The 19503-nt window shown below is 39.4% G+C and overlaps 4 protein-coding genes across 5 annotated transcripts in view; 1 reads left to right on the top strand and 3 right to left on the bottom strand.

The window, feature by feature from the left end:
- Positions 1-1433: 1433 nt before the first annotated feature.
- LOC144661950 (low density lipoprotein receptor adapter protein 1-like) lies at positions 1434-2136 on the bottom strand. The gene has a single exon (XM_078522664.1). The coding sequence runs from the start codon at positions 2075-2077 to the stop codon at positions 1550-1552; it is 528 nt and encodes a 175-aa protein (XP_078378790.1). The 5' UTR covers positions 2078-2136; the 3' UTR covers positions 1434-1549.
- A 2473-nt stretch (positions 2137-4609) lies between these two features.
- LOC144663527 (low density lipoprotein receptor adapter protein 1-like) lies at positions 4610-6559 on the bottom strand. Its single transcript, XM_078524498.1, has one exon. The coding sequence runs from the start codon at positions 6415-6417 to the stop codon at positions 5890-5892; it is 528 nt and encodes a 175-aa protein (XP_078380624.1). The 5' UTR covers positions 6418-6559; the 3' UTR covers positions 4610-5889.
- Positions 6560-10247: 3688 nt separating this feature from the next.
- Positions 10248-10775, bottom strand: LOC144664256 (low density lipoprotein receptor adapter protein 1-like). Its single transcript, XM_078525359.1, has one exon. It carries the CDS (start codon positions 10773-10775, stop codon positions 10248-10250), a length of 528 nt encoding a protein of 175 aa, XP_078381485.1.
- Positions 10776-11301: 526 nt separating this feature from the next.
- LOC144663697 (thioredoxin domain-containing protein 16-like) overlaps positions 11302-19503 on the top strand; it is a 28687-nt gene continuing 20485 nt past the window's right edge. Inside the window, exons 1-9 of one of the 2 annotated variants that reach the window (XM_078524726.1) lie at positions 11302-12208; positions 12404-12489; positions 12670-12734; positions 12829-12909; positions 14919-15040; positions 15381-15471; positions 15797-15947; positions 17793-17953; positions 18503-18602. In XM_078524726.1, the coding sequence (XP_078380852.1) occupies positions 12052-12208; positions 12404-12489; positions 12670-12734; positions 12829-12909; positions 14919-15040; positions 15381-15471; positions 15797-15947; positions 17793-17953; positions 18503-18602 (1014 nt within the window). In that variant the 5' untranslated portion in view covers positions 11302-12051. Of the gene's footprint in view, positions 12209-12403; positions 12490-12669; positions 12735-12828; positions 12910-14918; positions 15041-15380; positions 15472-15796; positions 15948-17792; positions 17954-18502; positions 18603-19503 lie in introns of those variants that run through there. The other variant, XM_078524728.1, reaches the window with a different exon arrangement.

Consider the following 19503-nt stretch of genomic DNA (forward strand, 5'->3'; position numbering starts at 1 on the left):
CACTAGAGCGTGAAATACGTGTCAATGACATATTGATTTTAAACCAATTAAGACAATTTAGAACAATGTAAGACGATTTAGATCAAAGAAAAAAGACAATATGTCGCCGGCGTTATCAGATTTAGATCAAAGAGAGCCGCCGATGTGAATGCGGCGATTGGCTAGTGTTATTGTTTTGAGGGTGTGAAGGAACCAATTTTTTTAATAGATCAAAGGCGGCGACGACCCCCTACCTACTAAAAAAGAAATAAACACATATTAGTGTTGTTGTTTTTAAAACCTTTATACTTGGCATTTTTCTTATCAAAATAAAACAAAATGGGTCCTTCGGGCTTGATCTCTCTGTCTTGGGTGAGTTTTAGCATTTTTTTTTTCGTAACAATGGCGAAAATTAAACGCATAAGAATTATCCTTCATAAATAAAAAAATAAGAATTTTGACGTACATGCGTGACAATGCGAGAGAAATATTAAACTGGCTCACCCCGGCCCGACGAAAATGAGCTATTAGCGCAATCACGAAAATTTCTAGTATATTACTCAGTTTTCTTTAAATAGACGAAATCCCGTGAAACGCTTGGCAAAGAGGTGGAAGAGAAATCTTGTGAAAACAGATGACAGAATTCCTAAGATAACGATCATTTAAATGGAGTCTTGTGAAAACAGAACGCAAGTCACGAGATTTCGTCTATCACTACAACCATCAAAACAAGGAGGGTCGTAACCATCTGTATATTGTTTTCCGTCCCAGAGTGGAATCCTAAATTCTCGAACCTTGCGATAATTTAAACCTAAAGTCGTTTCCGTTGGATTTTCTTGACTCAGTCAAAAACTGAATTTTTACCCTGACTTCTCCAACTCCCGATTTCTGGAGCCAATTTTCGTTTCCCTTGTAGGTTCAAGAAATTGGGATTTCATTTTTCACACACTTCCTTGTAGAAGCACCGTGGAAAAAACATTCAATGAATTCCTAAGATAACGATCATTTAAATGGGGTCCTAGCTATAAGCAAGCTTTATGGAAACAAACTGTCTTTAGCAATGCCAATGTTCCGGCGATCGATCCATGGATTGTAAAACTCAAAGTTAATAGTTTTCCATGTTAGGTTGTTGCGTGACTTCTCGAGCGGGAGGGGAGTGGGGGGGGGGGGGGTGCACCCATATGAAAGAAACGGGGGTGGTCTTTAGTTCTAAATTCTGAAGGAAATAAAACGAATGAACCAGGAACTCCTGTTTGAAAGCGTGACTCGAACTATAATTCAATGAAATTTTACGACTTTGTAGCTATAAAGACGATTCCTTCCAATACCTTCTTCTCTGATAAGAATTTTCTTTAATTTTAGGCGGGACATCAAATGCCCCTTAATGTACGACCATCTCCCCGGTCACTTTTACATGGGAATCTCCCCCCCCCCCCTCACCAACCTCGGAACGTCGATGATAGTTTGTCTTTAAGTTGGTTACTTTTTTCAGCGTTGGATTTTTCAATCGAGTGGTACTCCCAAAGACACAATTCCACAGTTTTAAGTAAATTATTAAATTCCAAATCTCTCACGTGCCTGCTGTCACTTCCTCTCGTCCTCTTTCGCTTTGTTTGCGTTTTTGTTTCCTCATCCACTCGCTGTGAGCGGTGGCGAACGCTTCGGAAAGCGCCTTGCACATCGCTTTCGCTCTCTCCTCGGTCTTAAAAACAAACGCATGGCACTGAAGTTCATCTTCGTGTTCAGCGATGAAAGAAAATATCATCTTGTTCCTCAAGTCCTGCGAACAGAAAGCGATGTCAAATAGCTTGTAACAAAGCTCTTCCTTGCTCCCTTGCTCTGTCACCGTCAGCCCACGGGAAATATTCGACGATATAAGTAACGAAACCTTGCGTTTTTTGCCTTTGCTTGGCATTACGTGTAGCTTGTCAATACATCTTGCACTGATAGCATTTCCCTTCTCTGGTTGAAACATGTCCTCCACTTTCGTCATTCCGAGATAACGCGCTGTAAATGTGGGTTCTTCATCGTTTAGCTCGTAATATCCTTTGGCTCTCTCCGATGAAAATTTCCTTCGGGAAACTTTAGAATTGGCCATCAGAAAAAAATTCAAATAAATTGTTATATACTTTATGTTTGAATCAGCTTTGCGAGAGACCTTTGTTGCCCTTTGAGTTTTACGGACAATAGGCAATTAAAGGTGGTATCACCTTTCTACGAAAGCCGTTTATGGTATTTTTAAAAACAAAGGCGAGAATGACATAATACAGTTGAACTTTGGTCACCACAACAACTTAAAATTTATTTGTCGATATAAGAATATAAATCCAAAATGTGTAATGGATATATAATTTTATTCTCGAGAATGAGCACCCTTAACTTGAAAACGAAACACCCAAAAATCGAAAGCAAAGCATTTAAAACTCGACAACAAAGCATTCAAAATACGAAAGCAAAGAGCGAAAAGCGAAAGCGAAGAATGTTTAACTCGACAGCTCAGTTTTTTTAGCCCGGGCAAACAGATAGTTATTCGATAATAGCTGCGCTTATTTCTCTAGTCTTGACTGTGTACCTCCTGGGTGAACATAATAAAATCTGCAACATCACAGCGACAAAACGTTAAGTGGTGCCGGATCTTATGAAGACCTGCATCAGTAACTTAGTTAAGATGGACTATAGACGGCAAACTGATCCTGTCGGCTAAAGTGGTTAGAAAAATAATAATGTGGATAGAAAAACTTAAATATATTGAAAAAAAACTCTTTGCACCTCCGGGGTGTACCTGTTTAGTGGGCGGGAAGTAGAGGGGATCTCTAAATGGTATGGCGGAACCTCTTAGTTTAAAACTCCTTTCTTGGTATATTTACGAGACAAAATTTTTTATTCCGTCTCGCCCCGCTTTCTTAACCAATCAGCAACACCGAAACCATTCGTGACGCGGTCACATGCGTTTTCCCGCGCTTCGCGCCGGCTACATGTATTTGCTTCGAGTTTTGATTGGTTCACTGAACTGTTAGCGTCGTTTGTGATTGGCTAGAGTGATTTGTTTCGTTTTGGTTTTACGACACTCAATTGAAAACTGGTCTTACCGACCAAAAAGCTTTCAAGCAAGGAAATGTAACAAAGTGTAAGATTAACATGTTTTATGCAGACAAGGCTTATGTTTTGAGGCCCCTGGCCCTCCCAGGGCTTTTTATAGAGAGCAAGGGAACATTGGTTTTATTCTTGGAAAACTTGAACTGGGTGGAAATTTTTAGGACTTCAGATTTACTGAGCTTTTTTAACTGTCTTCCATCATTTTTTACGGAGTTCTTGTGTCGCTTTTGTGTAGAATATTCGGCCATGGATAGATCAGAAAGTATACAAGAATAATAAAAATTATTTATGAGCGCATGCTCGTTTGGAAGAAGTTTGTCAGTGTTTAAATGTTTGGGTGTTTTTATTTCAGTAGCTGGTTCCACCGTCTGTTGGAACGCAAGCTCACTCTTAGCAATTTTGCTATCTAACTTTGCACCAGCGAGGTTATATTCTATCGTTGTGAGGGTGAATGTACCATGTGTACAAACCAGGGGTTTATTTACTGACTGATGAGTTGTAACTCGCGCTTAAAACAACTTACATCTTAGCAGTAACCAATCAGAGGCACTGTACGAATCCTGTGCTTCGTGAAGTGTTGCGTGTGGAATTCTTCCAACTTCGTCCCAGGGACTTCTCGTAAATCGTTGCGGGGAAGACCCTGGGGACGAGGTTGGGAGTTTTTCAAATCGAAACTAACAGCGCTTTCCACTTGTACGGAAAAACGATGAGTTGTTCCGATGAAAAATGAAATGGAACGGTGCATCCCACTGGAAAATTTTCGGGAAAAAAATGGAAGACTTGCAAGAGGTATTCCTCGTTTCTCGTTTTTACCGAAATGCTTGGAATATCACTGTACCGTTTTGCTTTTTCGCACTTTTAGCCTGCTCCTCGATGAAATACGCGGCTGTTTCGGTGGAAAATGAAATGGAATGGTTCTTTTCACTGGAAAGCTTTCAAATGGTATACATACTTGTCCCATGCCATTGTGTTTGTTAAAAAAAACTGTACTGTTCTATTTACCGGAACGTTTTTTCCACACAAATGGAATGTGCTCTAAAACTATCTGATGGAAATAAACAAAACGATTAGTTTTTAGAACTGTCAAGAAGACGCGGCACTTACTTTGTACATTGGGAAGTGGGAAATGCATCCCTTTTAGTGTTCTTACGAAGGGATCAAAGGGACTCTGTCTAGGGGCATTGAGTCGGGGGGGGGGGGGGGAAGAAGTGGGGTTGGGGAACCCGCCCATTGCCGAGTTTTATACTTGAGAAGACATGGGGTTCCTTGATTCGCTTTGTCCTTTGTATGGTACGCTCACGACAGAACGTTTGATAAAAATTAAAGTTTCAATGATACGTGGGACTCGGTTGCGCACCGGAAACTTGTCTTCGCGAAATAGCCCCCACATCGACCTTTACTGACTGTGGTGCTTTCTGGCCGCGTGCCGGGCGCGTTTGAGACGCGGTGTTAATTTGGTGCGCCTTGTTCGCACCAGTTTAAGAGATAAGACCCTGTTTCTTAAAACAATAAAATTGTGACAAAACACAAACAATTTCTGTAAGTTTAACAATAAATTTTATTAGTGTTGTTTTTAAAACCTTTATACTTGGCATTTTTCTTATCAAAATAAAACAAAATGAGTCCTTCGGGCTTGATCTCGCTGTCTTGGGTGAGTTTTAGGCATTTTTTTCGTTACAATGGCGAAAATTAAACGCATAAAAATTATCTTTCATAAATAAAAAAATAAGAATTTTGACGTACATGCGTGACAATGCGAGCGAAATATTAAACTGGCTCACCCCGGCCCGACGAAAATGAAAGCAATTTATAGCGTAATCACGAAATTCCTAGTACATTACTCGGTTTTCTTTAAATAGACGAGATCCCGTGAAACGCTTGGCAAAGAGATAAGATCAGAGAAATCTTGTAAAAACAGGCGCGATCAGTACGTAGTCACGAGATTTCGTCTATCATTACAACAATCAAAACAAGGAGGGTCTGTATATTGTTTTCCGTCCCAGAGTGGAATCCTAAATTCTCGAACCTTGCGATAATTTAAACCTAAAGTCGTTTCCGTTGGATTTTCTTGACTCAGTCAAACACTGAAATTTTACCCCTGACTTCTCCAACTCCCGATTTCTGGACCCAATTTTCGTTTCCCTTGCAAGTTCAAGAAATTGGGATTCCATTTTTCACACACTTCCTTGTAGAAGCACCGTGGAAAAAACATTCAATGAATTCCTAAGGTAAAGATCATTTAAATGGGGTCCTAGCTATAAGCAAGCTTTGTGGAAACATACTATCCTTAAGTTTAGCAATGCCAATGTTTGCTCCGTCCACGGATATTTAAACAACTGAAAACTGTATGACTCGAAACCAAAAGTTTTTCCATGTTAGGTTGTCGCGTGACTCATCTGGCCGGGAAGGGGAGGGGGACTCCCATATGAAAGAAAAGGGGGTGGTCTTAACAAATTCTGAATGGAAAACAAATTGAAACTGATGTTTATAAGCGTGACTCGAACTTAATTCGAGAACATTACATCAACTCATTGGCATTTTACAATTTTACAGCGATAAAGTCATTTTTAACGCACTGGGATGTTTCAAATGCCAAGTTTTAACCCCCTAAGAGATAGGACCATCTCCCCGGTCACTTTTATATGGGAATCTCCCCCCAACCCCTACCCCGGAACCACATAATATTGTCGGTGTTAGTTTGTCTGCAAGTTGGATGCTTTTCTCGGCGTATAAATTTTTCAATCTAGTGGAACCTGTGGAACTCCCAAAGACGCGATTCCACAGTTTTTAGTAAATTATTAAATTCCAAATCTCTCACATGCCTGCTGTAACTTCCTCTCGTTCTCTTCTGCTTTGTTTGCGTTTTTGTTTCCTCATCCATTCGCTGTGAGCGGCGGTGAACGCTTCCGAAAGCGCCATGCACATAGCTTTCGCTCTCTCCTCGGTCTTAAAAACAAACGCATGGCACTGAAGTTCATCTTCGTGTTCAGCGATGAAAGAAAATATCATCTTGTTCCTCAAGTCCTGCGAACAGAAAGCGATGTCAAATAGCTTGTAACAAAGCTCTTCCTTGCTCCCTTGCTCTGTCACCGTCAGCCCACGGGAAATATTCGACGATATAAGTAACGAAACCTTGCGTTTTTTGCCTTTGCTTGGCATTACGTGTAGCTTGTCAATACATCTTGCACTGATTGCATTTCCCTTCTCTGGTTGAAACATGTCCTCCACTTTCGTCATTCCGAGATAACGCGCTGTAAATGTGGGTTCTTCATCGTTTAGCTCGTAATATCCTTTGGCTCTCTCCGATGAAAATTTCCTTCGGGAAACTTTAGAATTGGCCATCAGAAAAAAATTCAAATAAATTGTTATATACCAAGAGAGGATTATCCTCTCTTGTATATACTTTATGTTTGAATCAGCTTTGAGTTTTACGGACAATAGGCAATTAAAGGTGGTATCACCTTTCTACGAAAGCCGTTTATGGTATTTTTAAAAACAAAGGCGAGAATGACATAATACAGTTGAACTTTGGTCACCACAACAACTTAAAATTTATTTGTCGATATAAGAATATAAATCCAAAATGTGTAATGGATATATAATTTTATTCTCGAGAATGAGCACCCTTAACTTGAAAACGAAACACCCAAAAATCGAAAGCAAAGCATTCAAAACTCGACAACAAAGCATTCAAAATACGAAAGCAAAGAGCGAAAAGCGAAAGCGAAGAATGTTTAACTCGACAGCTCAGTTTTTTTAGCCCGGGCAAACAGATAGTTATTCGATAATAGCTGCGCTTATTTCTCTAGTCTTGACTGTGTACCTCCTGGGTGAACATAATAAAATCTGCAACATCACAGCGACAAAACGTTAAATGGTGCCGGATCTTATGAAGACCTGCATCAGTAACTTAGTTAAGATGGACTATAGACGGCAAACTGATCCTGTCGGCTAAAGTGGTTAGAAAAATAATAATGTGGATAGAAAAACTTAAATATATTGAAAAAAAACTCTTTGCACCTCCGGGGTGTACCTGTTTAGTGGGCGGGAAGTAGAGGGGATCTCTAAATGGTATGGCGGAACCTCTTAGTTTAAAACTCCTTTCTTGGTATATTTACGAGACAAAATTTTTTATTCCGTCTCGCCCCGCTTTCTTAACCAATCAGCAACACCGAAACCATTCGTGACGCGGTCACATGCGTTTTCCCGCGCTTCGCGCCGGCTACATGTATTTGCTTCGAGTTTTGATTGGTTCACTGAACTGTTAGCGTCGTTTGTGATTGGCTAGAGTGATTTGTTTCGTTTTGGTTTTACGACACTCAATTGAAAACTGGTCTTACCAACCAAAAAGCTTTCAAGCAAGGAAATGTAACAAAGTGTAAGATAACATGTTTTATGCAGACAAGGCTTTATGTTTTGAGGCCCCTGGCCCTCCCAGGGCTTTTTATAGAGAGCAAGGGAACATTGGTTTTATTCTTGGAAAACTTGAACTGGGTGGAAATTTTTAGGACTTCAGATTTGCTGAGCTTTTTTAACTGTCTTCCATCATTTTTTACGGAGTTCTTGTGTCGCTTTTGTGTAGAATATTCGGCCATGGATAGATCAGAAAGTATACAAGAATAATAAAAATTATTTATGAGCGCATGCTCGTTTGGAAGAAGTTTGTCAGTGTTTAAATGTTTGGGTGTTTTTATTTCAGTAGCTGGTTCCACCGTCTGTTGGAACCTAAGCTCACTCTTAGCAATTTTGCTATCCAACTTTGCACCAGCGAGGTTATATTCTATCGTTGTGAGGGTGAATGTACCATGTGTACAAACCAGGGGTTTATTTACTGACTGATGAGTTGTAACTCGCGCTTAAAACAACTTACATCTTAGCAGTAACCAATCAGAGGCACTGTACGAATCCTGTGCTTCGTGAAGTGTTGCGTGTGGAATTCTTCCAACTTCGTCCCAGGGACTTCTCGTAAATCGTTGCGGGGAAGACCCTGGGGACGAGGTCGGGGGGAAGAGGGGACGAGGTCGGGAATTTTTCAAATCGAAACTAACAGCGCTTTCCATTTGTACGGAAAAACGATGAGTTGTTCCGATGAAAAATGAAATGGAACGGTGCATCCCACTGGAAAATTTTCGGGAAAAAAGTGGAAGACTTGCAAGAGGTATTCCTCGTTTCTCGTTTTTACCGAATTGCTTGGAATATCACTGTACCGTTTTGCTTTTTCGCACTTTTAGCCTGCTCCTCGATGAAATACGCGGCTGTTTCGGTGGGAAATGAAATGGAGTGGTTCCTTTCACTGGAAAGCTTTCAAATGGTATACATACTTGTCCCATACCATTGTGTTTGTTAAAAAAATTGTACTGTTCCATTTGCCGGAATGTTTTTTCCACACAAATGGAATGTGCTCTAAAACTATCTGATGGAAATAAACAAAACGATTAGTTTTAAGAACTGTCAAGAAGACGCGGCACTTACTTTGTACATTGGGAAGTGGGAAATGCATCCCTTTTAGTGTTCTTACGAGGGGATCAAAGGGACTCTGTCATGGGGCATTAAGTCGGGGGGGGGGGAGGGGTGGGGTTGGGGAACCCGCCCATTGCCGAGTTTTATACTTGAGAAGACATAGGGTTCCTTGATTCGCTTTGTCCTTTGTATGGTACGCTCACGACAGAACGTTTGATAAAAATTAAAGTTTCAATGATACGTGGGACTCGGTTGCACACCGGAAACTTGTCTTCGCGAAATAGCCCCCACATCGACCTTTACTGATTGTGGTGCTTTCTGGCCGCGTGCCGGGCGCGTTTGAGACGCGGTGTTAATTTGATGCGCCTTGTTTGCACCAGTTTAAGAGATAAGACCCTGTTTCTTAAAACAATAAAATTGTGACAAAACACAAACAATTTCTGTAAGGTCAACAATAAATTTTATTAGTGTTGTTTTTAAAACCTTTATACTTGGCATTTTTCTTATCAAAATAAAACAAAATGAGTCCTTCGGGCTTGATCTCGCTGTCTTGGGTGAGTTTTAGGCATTTTTTTCGTTACAATGGCGAAAATTAAACGCATAAAAATTATCTTTCATAAATAAAAAAATAAGAATTTTGACGTACATGCGTGACAATGCGAGCGAAATATTAAACTGGCTCACCCCGGCCCGACGAAAATGAAAGCAATTTATAGCGTAATCACGAAATTCCTAGTACATTACTCGGTTTTCTTTAAATAGACGAGATCCCGTGAAACGCTTGGCAAAGAGATAGGATCAGAGAAATCTTGTAAAAACAGGCGCGATCAGTACGTAGTCACGAGATTTCGTCTATCATTACAACAATCAAAACAAGGAGGGTCTGTATATTGTTTTCCGTCCCAGAGTGGAATCCTAAATTCTCGAACCTTGCGATAATTTAAACCTAAAGTCGTTTCCGTTGGATTTTCTTGACTCAGTCAAACACTGAAATTTTACCCCTGACTTCTCCAACTCCCGATTTCTGGACCCAATTTTCGTTTCCCTTGCAAGTTCAAGAAATTGGGATTCCATTTTTCACACACTTCCTTGTAGAAGCACCGTGGAAAAAACATTCAATGAATTCCTAAGATAAAGATCATTTAAATGGGGTCCTAGCTATAAGCAAGCTTTGTGGAAACATACTATCCTTAAGTTTAGCAATGCCAATGTTCGCTCCGTCCACGGATATTTAAACAACTGAAAACTGTATGACTCGAAACCAAAAGTTTTTCCATGTTAGGTTGTCGCGTGACTCATCTGGCCGGGGAGGGGGACTCCCATATGAAAGAAAAGGGGGTGGTCTTAACAAATTCTGAATGGAAAACAAATTGAAACTGATGTTTATAAGCGTGACTCGAACTTAATTCGAGAACATTACATCAACTCATTGGCATTTTACAATTTTACAGCGATAAAGTCATTTTTAACGCACTGGGATGTTTCAAATGCCAAGTTTTAACCCCCTAAGAGATAGGACCATCTCCCCGGTCACTTTTATATGGGAATCTCCCCCCAACCCCTACCCCGGAACCACATAATATTGTCGGTGATAGTTTGTCTGCAAGTTGGATACTTTTCTCGGCGTATAAATTTTTCAATCTAGTGGAACCTGTGGAACTCCCAAAGACGCGATTCCACAGTTTTTAGTAAATTATTAAATTCCAAATATCTCACATGCCTGCTGTAACTTCCTCTCGTTCTCTTCTGCTTTGTTTGCGTTTTTGTTCCCTCATCCATTCGCTGTGAGCGGCGGTGAACGCTTCCGAAAGCGCCATGCACATAGCTTTCGCTCTCTCCTCGGTTTTGAAAACAAACGCGTGGCACTGAAGTTCACCTTCGTGTTCAGCAATGAAAGAAAATATCATCTTATTCCTCAAGTCCTGTGAACAGAAAGCAATGTCAAATAGCTTGTAACAAAGCTCTTCTTTGCTCCCTTGCTCTGTCACCGTCAGCCCACGGGAAATATTCGACGATATAAGTAGCGAAACTTTGCGTTTTTTGCCTTTGCTTGGCATTACGTGTAGCTTGTCAATACATCTTGCACTGATTGCATTTCCCTTCTCTGGTTGAAACATGTCCTCCACTTTCGTCATTCCGAGATAACGCGCTGTAAATGTGGGTTCTTCATCGTTTAGCTCGTAATATCCTTTGGCTCTCTCCGATGAAAATTTCCTTCGGGAAACTTTAGAATTGGCCATCAGAAAAAAATTCAAATAAATTGTTATATACTTTATGTTTGAATCAGCTTTGCGATAGATCTTTGTTGCCCTTTGAGTTTTACGGACAATAGGCAATTAAAGGTGGTATCACCTTTCTACGAAAGCCGTTTATGGTATTTTTAAAAATAAAGGCGAGAATGACATAATACAGTTGAACTTGGGTCACCACAACAACTTATAATTTATTTGTCGATATAAGAAAATAAATAGATCCAAAATGAGTAATGGATATATAATTTTATACTCGAGAATGAGCACCCTTAACTTGAAAACGAAACACCCAAAAATCGAAAGCAAAGCATTCAAAACTCGACAACAAAGCATTCAAAATACGAAAGCAAAGAGCGAAAAGCGTTAATTGTTTTATACCCTTAAACATATAAGAGGGCTCTCCTTGTTAAGCCCACAAGGGTTTGTCGAGAGTTCCTGCTCTACTCCATCATATTTAATAATAATAAATGTATCAACGACATGTAATTAGGCTTAATTGTAGAGCGAAATAAAGATTGATTGATTGATTGATTGATTGATTGATTGATTGATTGATTGATTGCGAAAGCGAAGAATGTTTAACTCGACAGCTCAGTTTTTTTTAGCCCGGGCAAACAGATAGTTATTCGATAATAGCTGCGCTTATTTCTCTAGTCTTGACTGTGTACCTCCTGGGTGAATATAATAAAATCTGCAACATCACAGCGACAAAACGATAAGTGGTGCCGGATGATCATGTCACTCATCGATGTTTTCTGTTTCCGTGTCCACTGAAAAGGAAGAAGGTTATGAGCTGACTATACTATTACAAGACTCCCCGTCGACTTCCCGCCAAAACTACAAAGGATTGCGTGACAACACTTGTCGAACGACTTGAAGCATCTTCTTTTGTATTTAGCACCGGTTTATAAAATGCAAATTTCGGCTTTCTCAATCGGACCATCCCATTGTTCGACAGAATTGCTCTCTTTAAAAAGTCACCTGCTTCGAGAAATTCAGATGCAACATCGACACCGCAAAAGAAGCTCGAAATATCTTGGCCTCCCTTCAGCGCCATTGAAAGGTCGGCGAAGGAAGATAATCGTTTTCACAAACACGAGTCCTTTTGTTATTGGTCGAAAATATAAGCGCCTTGGGGATATTTAGTAAGACGGAAACGTGAAATTGTTTGTTAATACAGGAAGTCTTCGAGGCAAGAGGCGAAGAGAAAAGATTTAAAAGAGATTTCCAAATCTTCCAGCGTAACTTCAAGCTATAAAGAAAGATGGCGGTCGAAGGTTTGAGTTATCAAGTCTTGCTTGTGTGCTGTCTTTACATTGTTGCATTCGGCAGTCACGTTAGAAAACTAACCTCAGATGACTTAAGAAATATAGGACAATCCACGAAGAAAGATTTTATTGCTGTGTTCTTTGATAAACCCGGTAAGTAAGCTTATATATTCTTGTTTTATACTTGTGTGTACGTACGCGTGGTAGATTTTAGGTTGATGAAATCCGTATGACCATTTAGTCGCCGCATGCAAATATATTAAAGCTTATTATATTCTCCGAAGATCGAAAGCAGTGATATATTTAGTAATTCTTTGTTTACTCTTTTTATGTATTTGTATCTTTTAGAAATTAGGAAGTCTTATCCAAAGTTTACCAGGGAATTTGAGAAATCGTCTGAAGTTTTGAAGCCATTTGGAATCGAATTAGCAAGGGTAAGCAAACACAAAATGTTCTTACGTTTTAGGTATTCTAAAATTTGAGATTTATTATTTTATAACTTTTTACACGTTATCTGAGTTTTCAATTACTGTTTTAATCATTTAAGTGATAGAGTAAAAACGTTTTAGAAAAATAGTCAAATTATAAGCTTATTCCCGTTTTGTAAATCGCAGGTGGATTGCAGCGAACAGTCAACTTCTCAATGTTCCTCAAAAGGCCAGAAAATATTCGTTTACAGGTAAAGAATCGCTAATAGTCTTTTGTTAGTCAGTGAAGCCATTGAACAGCCTTCTTTTCTTATAGTGAATTTAATTTGTTTATTTGTTTACCAGGAAAGGTGAATCGTACGTTTTAGAAGAATTCGATCTTAGCTACATGTTCAACGAAGATTCGATCGTGGCGAACCTTCTACAGTAAGTATGCGCTAAAAGGTTTAAGTTTTTATTTAAGTTATGAATGTGAGAATAAATGCACATGGACCGGTGATAAATTCAGCATGATATATCGACCTTAAATTACCCGTACTTTGCATATTTAAAAGCTGTATTCATCTGCTTACGGGAATATAATATATATTTTATTTTATGCACACAGAGGTGTAACAATTTACTTTTTGTTTAATTTATTGCTTTTTGTTTGATTACAAGAATACCGGTTACTTTTATATAATACCGATCGGCAGGTGTTTGCTTACGTATTTGCTCATCTGACAAATAAAAATTAAAAAAAAAAAAATACAGAAATCATCTGGCAAATAATTCACTGAAATCCCAGGGGAGACCAGGGGGCTTTTAAACTGTTGACCCACTAGGAAGTCGTAAAAATTAAACTCCGTTTACCATTTTACAAGATAGTCCAGTTTGATGTTAATGTTGTTTAAAAGTTTCCATTTATTAGTTGCTTATATCAAAAGAGCAAAGAAACTGTTGGAGCGATCTGTGTTCATAGTTAGAAATTTAAAAAGGGTTTAAAACAGATCTAAAAAGTAAAAAATCGTCTCAAAATTTTTCTCTGCCTTCTGCGGTCTTCTTCAGAGAATGACGATTTTGCAACAGCCATTGAAAACTGCCCACGATATACGGCTGTACATCCCAATTAGGCAGACATTCTTGAAACAGGTGTGAGCAACAAGAACAAAAGACTATTTCTGGAATCCTTGCACTCTTTCTTAGACAAAAACTCTGTAAATAAAAGGGCACCTTTCCCAAGGGTTTACGCATCACAAGGGTTTACGCATCGTTGCCTGGGTTAACGAACAATAACGTCTCAGCTTATTAGAATTCTGTGAATCTCGTGAAATCATCATTCTCTGTCTGAAGAAGACCACAGAAGGGGATCAAAAATTTAGAGACACTTTAGTTTTTAGATCTGTTTTAAACACTTTTTAAATTTTGATAATAATTTTATCAAAAGAAAATGTGGGACAGCTGATTGCCTTGAGAAAGGTGCTAGTCAGTGACACTGAGTCAAGCTACCCGTGCTCGGTAAACAAATTCGAATTTAAATTCTCTTAACAGGATTTCAAACCTATCTGCTGTACTATGATATCATTCAGCATGCACACTGGTCTGACGACCTACCATTGAGCTACAGCTGTACAGGAGATTCAAGGGAGAGTCAATGTGCTCACGGCCACCTTTGTACCTTGAAATAGCCAGGAGTTTTTCGTCATCCTGACACTTATTCATGCACTTTATCAGTAGAAACCTCCCTGTAGCATATCACCAGTACCGTATTTTATACACCTGGGTGCAGAGTCACGTGCCCATGAACACAATACAGTACTGGTACCTTGGCCACTGGCTCAAACCCTGAGGTCGCTCAATCTGGATTCCAGCACATTAACCATTAGGCATATACTAAAACCCGAAACAACGAAACGAAACCACCGAAACGAGTGAAACGAAACCGCCGAAACAACCGAAACAAACCGAAACGAGCGAAACGAAACGAAATCACCGAAACAAGCAAAACTTCAAAATTTTCGCCACTTACTGTACTATACACCCCGTTTAGCCTACTATACACTCTGATTAGCCTACTATAAACCCCGGTTAGCCTACTATACACTCCTGTTAGCCTACTACACCTCCGGTTAGCCTACGTTTCACTTAGGTTAGCCTACTATGCACTCCGGTTAGCCTGTTTACGGTTAGCTCTCAATAATTGTAATGGGTTTTGCTTGTTTCGGTGATTTCGTCTCCTTTCGCTCGTTTCGGCCGTTTCGGTTGTTTCGGCGGTTTCGTTTCGGTCGTTTCGGTGGTTTCGCTCGTTTCGGTCGTTTCGTTTCGGTGGTTTCGTTTCGTTGTTTCGGGTTTTAGTACATGCCTAACCATTTGGTCATTGTGCCTCCTACTTGTTAGCCATAGCCTTCACTCTATTTTTAACTTACTCAAATATTGATTTCTTTTCTGTAATCTAGGACTGCTTTAGGTGGAGACTTCCAGTACATATCTGATAAACAGTCCTTTGATGAACTTCTCTCGGAGGGTCAGGGAAAGAAAGATGTTGTCCTTTGCTTTGTCAAAGGACTTGGAATGAAAGGTGAGAAAGTCTAGCACCAGGTGTGCGATAATGTGGTGAAACACCAGTTGTATCTCAGGTTTAATACTTAGTTGAAGCTTAAGGTTCAAAAACCATACTTTAAACATTTTCAAAAGCTAGCCCATTTCTATTATTAGCTATTCTGTCTTAGTTGTCGTCATGAAAAGAAATACAATGATAAATACCTTTCAAATGGTATATGATATGTACCAGTTGGTACATGGGCATTTTGGTTTATAAATAACTCAAAAGAGAATTACCACTAGTCTGTGCCTCATTTACCCATGGTACAATTTGGTGTTGCAAATTATGCAAAATTTGTTTTCTTTACTCTTTACAGAACACCGCCATTTTTTAGAGTTAGTGCATTACACCAAACACGAGGCACTATTTGCGTTGACAACTGATGATGAAGTCTTGAAGAAGTATAGGTAAGAAAACCTAGAAGGGGAATATTGATTGAGGTTATTTGGGAGGGCTTTTGTCGTGATGGGAGTCATGCAGTGTTACAAAATGGTACAAAATTTTCCTATGGTTCAATTACAAATTGGGATGAAAGGATTACCTCAAAAATGTAGTCCAAACTGATTTTCCAGACAATCACCGTTCCATTTCCTTTCCAATTATTCTACATCAAAATGTCTGGGAATTTTTGGTTTAAATGGTAAGATCCCATTGGCAAGTTTTCTAACTTCTTAACAGGTTCTTTTACTGGGCCAGACTTTGCAAGTCCTTGATTATTTGTGATCTTCTCAGTCTCTCCACAGATCGCAATGCTGCTGTGTTTCTGTTTCATTGTAAGCAGAAGACAAGCAGCAAAGGTCAATGTCATTCCACTCAATTCAAAGGAAAAATGGACAAGATTAAACTTATAAGATTTGTCAAGAGCCAAACACTTCCAAAATATGTAAGTATGTCCAGTATATGTAAAGGAAGTCTGTGTCCGAGCCAAGTGGCCCAGCTAAACAGCTTGAGTTTTTCCCGGTTTCCAGGGATGTAGCTAAGAAAACACTTAGCCGGCTCTTCAACAAGCCCAGCTGGCTTTTCTGGCCTTGACAGCTCTAAAAGGTTACCTTAGTCCTTGTTTTCATGTGAAATTTCAGCTGGAATCAAGTTCTCTTTCAGCCAGTCAAATTAGCCGGCAGCCGGCCCTAAGCTACAACCCTGGGTTTCTGTAGCATTAAGCAGGGGCGGATCCAGGAATTTTTTATTGGAGGGGTCCAAACTTTGATTCAGAAAACACTGTTTAAATTTTTTGCACCAAATTACTTCTCAAATTACTTCTGGACCCCCCAGACCCTCCCCCTGGATCCGCTACTGTGAGGGGCTAGGAAAAAAATTTGCCGGTACCCATTTATACACCTGGGTGGAGAGAGACATGTGAGAGTAAAGTGCATTGCCCAAGAACACAATGCAGCACCCATGCAGGCCAGGGCTAGAACCCGGGCTGTTTGACTCGGAGTCAAGTGTGCTAACCATTAGGCCATTATCTTAAAACAGCAGATCAAGTACCACTTAGTGCAGTTGGGGGAACAAGTGCCAGTTGATGGCGACATCACTTTTCCGAGTAGTGACTGAGCCCGCGGTTTTCGTCCCAAAGTTGCTAAGCAATGTGACATATTTGTACGCACGATTGCTTTTGGCGTAATTGTGCGTGCTCGCGCTAGTTTTTGATTGGACGAAATAATTCGGAAATTCTTCTAGTGCTTCAACGAAGATTTGCCAAAATCGGCACTTGTTCCCCCGACTGTAGTGGATATGCCACTGCAAATTATTCCCATTTATTTTTAATTTAAATATTATATATTAAAAGTGGTTTATTATTAATAGGCATTTGGTGGGTGGTTTTTTATTTTTTCACGTCAGTCAGAAAGTATCCATACTGAGTCTCTCCCCAGAGAAAAGCCTTGAAATTCCAGGGAAAAAGGGGGGGGGGGGGTGGTCTCTCTCAAAGACCCAAACACCCATCTTGGCTGGCTACTCTGTGGTCCTTTCAGTAAAGCCATCAACGTAACATGTACTTAAAAATGTTCTTAATAACCCAGTGTTAATGAAGTTAGAACTTGGTGTTAAGTATTAGCAGTGATCCCAGGTGACCTTGAACTGTTTCTCCAGTGTATTGGATTATAATAAGAACAAACTTAGAACAGTGTACATGCAGATGAAATTTTAAATTATTTTAAATAATTAATAATAATGAGTATGATAATTTATGTTTACACAAGCAAGTAAAAATAAATGATAAAAACGAACGATGTTTCGGAGTCGTCATGACGCCATTTTCAAGTTAAAAAAAAAAAGAAAAGAATAAACTGTCAGAAAATGTTTGCTTAAGATTAACATAATAAAATATGTGATGTCACGCAAATAGTTTGGCTTGGATTGAGTCTGATTGGACATTTAGAGATGGTGACAATTCTCTGATTACTAGCATTTCATGCACTAAACAATCAAACTTATTCTTGCACTTCTTGAGGACATGAAACTGTTTGTCAAGTTCTTTTGGGACAATACAGTGTTTGTCTCTATAGTGCTTAATTGCCAATGGAAGATGTTTTGTTGTTGTGTTCGCCCACGTGTTGGTGCAAATGCCTCAGTGTACAGTATATCCTACATAACTTGCATCGCACAAGTTACATTGAAATTTGTATACGACAAACGTCGTTCGTTTTTATCGTTTATTTTAATTTATGTTTAATAATAAATTTTTACTAACAGAAATTTGTTTTTGTTGTCTGTGCTGCGCTGGTAGGTTATTCTTTCTAGTGACAGAACAACAGTATACGATGCATTATCAATGCCTGTAAACAGAGTGTTTGTGTTCAGTGATGAGATTTCCGAACTCCAAACTGCGGAGCTAGAGCAAATGGTTGTGGAATTTCAAGGTGCCATTGGAGTTATTCTGGTTGATGTGTAAGTTTTCTTCTTTAAATAACAGTCTGGCACATGCATGTACTAGAAGAATACCCTTTAATAATTTATTTTTAAAAATTCAGTTTTCTGATCTCTCATATCCAGGGCTGTCACTTTTTTCACATTCAGATTGTCACGAAGTTATAATTTTCTTTCTGATTTAGTTCAGGTGAAATTCCTTGACTCTTCTAAGAAGGGTGCTTGAAGGGGTAAAATGGGAACTGGGTTACTGGGAGTGGTGTTTGGTCACTGAGAATGGGAATGGCAGACAAAAAAACAATACAACTCAGAATAGGATTTTGAAAATTTGGAAAACCAGTAAACTGGGAAATTTGATTTGGGCAAAATTCAATTGGTTGGGAAAATGGGAATACTCACCCCCCCCCCCTCACCCCCCCCCCCTTCAGGTCTTAAAGCTGAAACAAAATTTCTTAATTATGTTAGCAATAGATTTCTGCTGATAGACATTCAGTAGGGTGTTGCCTTTTAGAATATTAATAAGTTAAGTCTGGTTTAATGACCATATAAAAATGTATCCTCTTTTCTCAGAAATGACCACAAGGACATGCTCTCATCATTTGGCCTGGCAGAAAACAGCAACTTCCCAACTGCAGCTTTTGTGCCAGCCAAGACCAACAATGATAACACGGTAAAAGAGTTTAACTTATACAATGCTCTGTTGCCTGTTTTTTTTCCCCTTCTTTTTTTCAATCTGTCAGTAATGTAGGTCAAGTCTGCAACAATGTAGCTTAGTGCTTCCCCACTGGATTTAAGGCATGTCCAGTTCAGTGGTGAATATAAGGAAAATGTGCCCCCCCCCCCCCTAACTGTGCCATCCTCTTTCCCTCCCTTCCCCAATTAAGAGAATGTCTCCTTTAGATCCACAAACTTAATTTGGCTCAGTAAATAGAATTCGCTCAAAATCCTCCAGTAATTTCTTATTATAAGTAAGTAACAAATATGGAATTAGACTGGAGAAAAATTGTTTTCTTTATGAAATCTGGATGAAAACCTTTTACACCTTCTGGTGGCCTCGATGGCCATTGGCCGGATCGTGAAATTTGGTAAAGTCCAACCATTCGCCCTAATACAAATATTGCAGCTACATCGCTTAAATACCGATACTTGTGAACATCAAGCCTTGGTCTTTTAAACTGGATGAACCGCATTGAAAAACTTTGCTTATCAAGAAAGAGACGAGGATCTAAAGTTTGGCTATTTTGGATGTTAAAGGCCAGCTCAAATTTCCCTTAACTTTATGTAGTAAAATATCAAAAGTGGCTCGTACTCACAAGTTAAACTGCATATCAGCGGCAAGCTCCATCCTTCCGCTCTGAGAATATGTAAAAATATTTGGCCGTTCTCTACTCCTTCGGTTGTTGACAAGGGGCGAAACAAGTGCTACTCGGCGGATTTCGTCATGTTGCCATCTTAACAATTCGAACCAACTTCAGTACCAAAAAGACGAGAATTTTGTTAAATCACTAGTACATTTATCTCGCAGTGAACGAAGAAATCACCTTGCAATCCGCTTTTATCTGAACGGAAAT

Source organism: Oculina patagonica, chromosome 8 (assembly GCF_052425735.1).
Source record: "Oculina patagonica isolate OP01 chromosome 8, crgOcupat, whole genome shotgun sequence".
Classification (NCBI taxonomy): Eukaryota; Metazoa; Cnidaria; class Anthozoa; order Scleractinia; family Oculinidae; genus Oculina; species Oculina patagonica.

Excerpts from the sequence above, each read along its gene's own strand:
- LOC144661950 (XM_078522664.1), bottom strand. The coding sequence starts at position 2,077 with ATGGCCAATTCTAAAGTTTCCCGAAGGAAATTTTCATCGGAGAGAGCC.
- LOC144663527 (XM_078524498.1), bottom strand. The coding sequence starts at position 6,417 with ATGGCCAATTCTAAAGTTTCCCGAAGGAAATTTTCATCGGAGAGAGCC.
- LOC144664256 (XM_078525359.1), bottom strand. The coding sequence starts at position 10,775 with ATGGCCAATTCTAAAGTTTCCCGAAGGAAATTTTCATCGGAGAGAGCC.